A 6,000-nucleotide genomic window follows, 5' to 3' on the forward strand; every position below is an offset into this window, starting at 1 on the left:
GAAAGTGGAAGAGCTCAGAATTAACCCATCAGTGAGTAAAACTGTTTTACTTTTAATAGTATTTCTGTATTATTTATTTTACATCTCGTACACGCAATACTTTTCAGTGTTTATAAGAGGAAGTGTTAAAACTCTGTTTCTATGCAGAACACACCACTTAGAGCTCAGTTATTGTTTGTTAGTGGTGCTCAGTTATAGCAATGAGAGGAGGAATGGGATGTTTAGTTAAAGTTAAACACAAAATGTCAAAGAAAAATACACCATAACGTGCATGTGGCCCTCAGTGAAAATGAGTTTGACACCCCTGTTTTAACTCTTTTAGCTAAGTGCTAAAAACAAATTAGAATTTTTATTTCTATCACAAGAAACTGTAATCACATATACGTAGCGACTTGTTTTAACCACAATTACAAATCTACACATTTTTATGGATAGATCCAACTTCTACAGAGTACTGTTGTGCATGTTGGTAAACAACAACCTTGTTCTTCTTAGACAATTGAACAGAAGCCACAGCAGAGATGATCCTGGACCGTGGTACACACATCAGTCAGGGTGACTAATGGGACACATTCTCATAGCAGAGTGAATTTGGCTCAGACATACATTGGCCTGATGGAGAGTGACGCTATGCTGCGCCTGGGAGAACAGAGCAGCCCTAGAGTGATAATTAGTCAGGTCTCTCGTTGAGCAGGCTGCAGATTTGAACAGCAAAACTTACTTTGTTTCTTTTCTGACTCCCTTCGCTTTTCAGTCCCAAATTGGCTTCCTCCGGCTTATCCTCCCGTGCCTCTATCGGTCTTAATTAGCCACAATTCTGTTTAGCAAAATTTGACTGAATTCAATTCAATCCCGTTCCCTCTGATTTTAATTCAAGGTTTAGTTCAGACCACAAACTACCACTAATAAATAAATAAATAAATAAATAAATAAAATAAAATAAAAGGCAGCAGGAAAAAGTTTCTCTGTTTCTGTGTCTTCCCCTCTTCTCCAATTCTCTTTTTACCAGCCATGATGAGCTGCAGTGAGACTGAATTATTCAAAACTGCAGCAGCAGCACTTAAGAAGATCTCAGCAGTCAGCCAGAGACAGAAAACACTTAGTTTCTGAAAATGCATATCTCAAGCTCCTGTTTATCAGTTCATGGGGGTTGCAGAGCCCATTGTGGATCCTTTTCAATTGTTTTTCACCCAGCATGCCATCAGGGTTTATAAGCCAACTTTACTTGCATGCTTCCACTATCTTTCTAAAGAAATTGCATTATGTTTCAGTGTTTTCCCAGTAATCTTACAAATCTTTCTGACTGCTTTAGGCTGTTCTTTTATCAGAGATTATCCACCTACTAAAGGTAAACATAACTTGCATCTTATTGAGCCCAGTTGAAGGATTTTTTTTGGTTTGTTTATCTTTAGCATTTTTTAAACAAAAAGTCTTAAGAAAATATAAAACTCTTATGGTACATTTAAAATATCCCCTCATAAAACGTGAAATAATACTAATAAAAAATATTTACGTGCACACTGTTTGCTTTAAGGTTTTAATCATGCTACAAGTTACATTCAGAGATGACAAAATTAGATAAATTAGGGCCATGTGTATATAATGCACACATTTTCAACTTATCTGCTTTGTTTTTAAGAAGATTTTTGCAGAAACAGGCTCTTTATTCACAAACTAATCTGAGTGTGATGGTGAAAAGATGGAAAGAAAGATGCATCTGGATTTAATTCAAAATCTGCAGCTACTCACAGCTGCTCCACAAACTGTGCATGTTTCTGAATCAGTACAATTTGGTTAATCTTCACAAGCCTTGCCTGCACAGGGCACAAACATAAAGAGAAGCTTGGCATTGGGGCAGCTAACCACATTTCCCTCAGGATTTCTGCTGCTGACATTTGGTCTCAAGTTTTTTTTTCAATCCACTGTGATAAAATAAAAACTTGTAACGTATCGTCATGTTTGTAGTATGAATGTATTTTAAAATATAAAATTAGAGCAGATCAGGAGATACTCGCTATGTAGTCGGTTCATTCATTTCTTGTACAACACAGTTTAGCACAAACTCAATGAGAAGAAACAAGTTTCCACGGGACACTGATAAAGCAAAAATAAATTACAGCACAGGGGGACTGAATTTATTGCTTTGAATGACCCACCAATGTGGTGGACACAATAAGTTTTCATCTCCTTCTAGAGATGCTGGACCCCCATTATGGCCTTACCTCCTGACACTACATAACACAGTCCTAACTGTAAAAGGTTTACAATCACCTGGCATATTTTTCTCCTTGTGTATCGTAAAAGAGCAACTTGTCACAACATAAACAGAGTTTTTTTTTTTTAAATCATAATAAAGTGCTACTGAGGTGTCAGGCATATGTTGGCATTTATTGCATTATCGTTAATGTAACTTTGCTTTAYAATCTGAAAGTCTGAGCTGTAATAACAAAACACAAAAATAAACRAACAAAAACAACAACAACAATCAGGATCAGGACATTTAAATCTGTAAAAGTAGCCTTGGAACTAAAACTGACTGAGGAACAGCCTTCCTTATTTTTAGAACTTAAACTTAATTTGTGTCCTCAGTGATTTGCTGTCCTGATCAAACAAAGCAAGTTAAAGGCAATAAAAATATAAAAATGCCTTAGAGGGTGGATCCTTTTTCAAGACACGTTGGTGATGTGGACGTTTAAAAGCTTTTCAACTGATCAGCAGAGATGGAAACAAGACTGAAAACCTATTATGAAGACAATATTGTGGTCCTATCAATACGTGAACTCTCTGTTCCACATTGAATACAAGATCAATATCATAATTCTCCAGTGGAAGTTTTGYTACTTGTTTTTTGTTACAATTTCGTCTTTATGCTCCTTCATCTCTATAACCATAAGAAAAGACCACTTATCTTTCTGGTTCTGGTTCTATTGGATTTCTTCTCATAAAATGTGTTTTAGTCTTTATTTTATGTATTTATTTATTTATTTTTTGTGAACCATCATGTTTGTTGTTTTACTGCTGTGGTCTTCAAAGGAGACATATGCTTTATGATGTGWTATCTGGGGCCTCATGTATCAACGGTGCGTACGCACGAAAACCTTGCGTAYGTCATTATCCACGCAAAACTCCGGATGTATCAAAACTCAACTGAACGTGGAAATGTGCGCAGCCCCACGCCAAGTCCAGGGCTGGCGTACGCACGTTTCTGTGGACTTGGTTCCATTGGCGACACTTAGAGGTGACTCTGAGAAACTGTTCATGATGTGAAAATGATTATTGYTCACAGCAGACACACACGATTAACAATTATTACATCCACATGGACGCAGTTAAATAAAAGACGCKCAWAGYTGTGCCAAAAATACATTTAACAGGAACAGATTCAGSSTTASTGGAGGATATAATAAATAGTGAAACACGCARAGCTTTTATTTATAAACAGATAGAATTTTCTGATGACGAGAGGCTCATCAGMCGTTTTGMGGAAAAATCATTTTTAGTTTGRCACTGCTGGACGCAGCAAGTAGCTGCATGCGCCACGCGTGCACGTGCAGCAGCAGCGAATGAACTGGGGTTCCACAGGAGCTTTCCAGAGGGAGCTGGCAGACCCATTGGGACTGTATCAGTCCACCCAAAGCTGAATCATGACCAATGGAATCGTCTCCTCCATATGATTCTAAAGGCTGAGTTATGKTCGCGCTSTGGAGCGYGCTCACYCTCGCCRGCAGTGATGTTTCATACTTTGCGTTTACGTTGTTGTAGATTTCTCCAAAATGACACGTGGAAGTWCACTTTACAACTTGTGAAAATGCTGTAAGTAGGAGAGCAAAAGCTGGACAGACAAACAGACTGCGCACAAAGGCTGCGGCGCGCGCAGCGTTTGTGTGGACTCTCCAACATCACGTCACGTCATGTGAACTSTACTGAGGCGCAGMGACTYRTTTCTTCATATCAGCTATGAAATAAACAAAGATCTATGTTCTACCAAACATTTAAGTTCCTCTGTGTTTACAGTAATGGTAATAAACTCGTGCGCAAAGTGATGAGCCGGTTGCGCAACACAGCAGCGTGYGCACACACACCGACACACAATCACTCGATCTTTGCGTGATAAACATATTTTATTCCTATTTTTACTTAGGATTTTTTTCACACTCACTTTATATTAAATTTATTATTTTTATGACATTAGAAATCATTTCTGATGGCGCAGGGATCAAAACAAACATGTCCTTCACACATGCAGGAAGTAATTTGCATCTGTTTAACATAAGTTAATGAAGGCGTGTCAGGGGAGGTGTCTTACCTGCGCTCAGTTCCACGTTAATTGTGATTTACAAACGAAATGTGAGTGGATTCAGGTGTACGCACAGTTTGATACATCTGGATTTTTTTGTGCGTATGCCGTTTTCTGGATTTGACCGTACGTCAGGTTTCAGTAAGAAATCCACGCAAGTCTTTGTACATGAGGCCCCAGATGACTAAAATTTTGAAAGAAATCAAAATAAAGTAATATCGGTGTTTTGGGGAGTGGGTAAACTGTGTAAAGTGAAGCATGACTCATCTCTGACCAGCTCTGTTTGGTCTCATGGCCCAAATGTAACGTTTGAGTCATGTGGTGCTTTCATGTTACGATGATCTCTCAAGTGTGCCAGCAACAAGTCAGCCTTCAGCCCAGTCCAGAATAAAACTGACTCAAGTAATAAAGGTCAGAGGAAGAGATTAGTCAGCTGATCCGCATTTGTTTGGCTCAAATTGTAAAGGAACAAAGCACGCTAAAATCAGGCTGTCCTCTGATGACAGTCTTAGATGCAATTCAAATGAGTTTGATGAGTCCAATTATTTGCTGATCGGTAGGTGAGTCCAAGATAAATACCTAGTACATACCAAGAATTTACAGAGCAACAAGTCCCATCATAATACAATCCAATGCCTGTTGGTACCAGGTACACTATGTACCGGGTACATCCCCAGTACATACTGTATAATTCCCAGGTTTTTAAAAACAGATCAGAAATCAGAATGTAAATTTTGAACACTTACCACTGTAGGTGACGATGCGAACGGTGGAGTCCCCTTCTCCGAAACGTGTGATGGGGGTCAGGCGCACCTCGTAGGATTCTGGCTTGATCAGCTCGGTCAGGTTGTGCGTCATGAGCTCTCCTTTGCCGATGTTTCCCTCCTCGGTGATCTCCTGCTCCCACCAGCGTTGCAGCCCCATCTGAAAGAGAAGAACAATGTAGCTTATTAAAAATCAATGAATAGTCAATACAGGTCAACAAGAAGAATCTGAGGCTGTCACAGGCTGGGTGTGTGAGAGCRTACTGAAACAGTTTAGAGGATATTTGTCAGGATCTCTGTGTTTGGTTACATTTTGTAGGTATTTCTTTTGGTTTGAGTGATTAATGTGTAAATATCCCACTTCTATTTTCCAGGGTTTCTGTACTCCCCTGCGTTTTCTCAGGTGTGTATGTGTTCATGCATCTCTGTTTCTACTCCAGCCCCGCCCACATTCACCTGTTTTCAGTTGTTTCCCTGTCAGGTGTTTGTTATTATGGTCATTAGTGTTTCCTTTACATTCTGTGTTCTTGTGTGTTCTATTTAGTCGTGCATGGTGCTTTCCTCAGCCAGATCTGGTATCCTAAGTAGTTTTGACATCTCATCAGCTGCTTGGTTTTGCTAATAAATCAGTGTTTCCTTATCTTTGAGTGTTTTGAGTTCTGTTTGCAAACTTGGGATAAAAATTCATTCATTAGTCATGATAATATTTAATTTACATTTCTTTCTGTGAGAGATCAAAGGAAAGTATAATTTAAATATATGTTGTCCCACAGGTGTCTTTATATTTAATACTCTAATTTACCACAAGTAAATCACATACTGACTTCTCTCAAAAAATAAGACTAACCCAATCTGTTGTCATAAAAGTCAACCTCACTCAAGTTGCCCCACCGCTCCACACACACACACACACACACACACACACACACACACACACAC

At 38.9% G+C, this 6,000-nt stretch overlaps 1 protein-coding gene across 5 annotated transcripts in view; it reads right to left on the reverse strand.

Moving 5' to 3' along the window:
* Positions 1–6,000, reverse strand: part of LOC106518581 (MAM domain-containing glycosylphosphatidylinositol anchor protein 2) — a 284,155-nt gene that overhangs the window by 36,887 nt on the left and 241,268 nt on the right. For all 5 annotated transcript variants that reach the window (XM_014009931.1, XM_014009933.1, XM_014009930.1 and 2 more), the window contains exon 12: positions 5,044–5,221. In XM_014009931.1, coding sequence (XP_013865385.1) covers positions 5,044–5,221 — 178 coding nt within the window. The remainder of the gene's footprint in view (positions 1–5,043; positions 5,222–6,000) is intronic.

This window comes from Austrofundulus limnaeus, unplaced genomic scaffold (assembly GCF_001266775.1).
Source record: "Austrofundulus limnaeus strain Quisiro unplaced genomic scaffold, Austrofundulus_limnaeus-1.0 Scaffold63, whole genome shotgun sequence".
In the NCBI taxonomy this organism is placed as follows: Eukaryota; Metazoa; Chordata; class Actinopteri; order Cyprinodontiformes; family Rivulidae; genus Austrofundulus; species Austrofundulus limnaeus.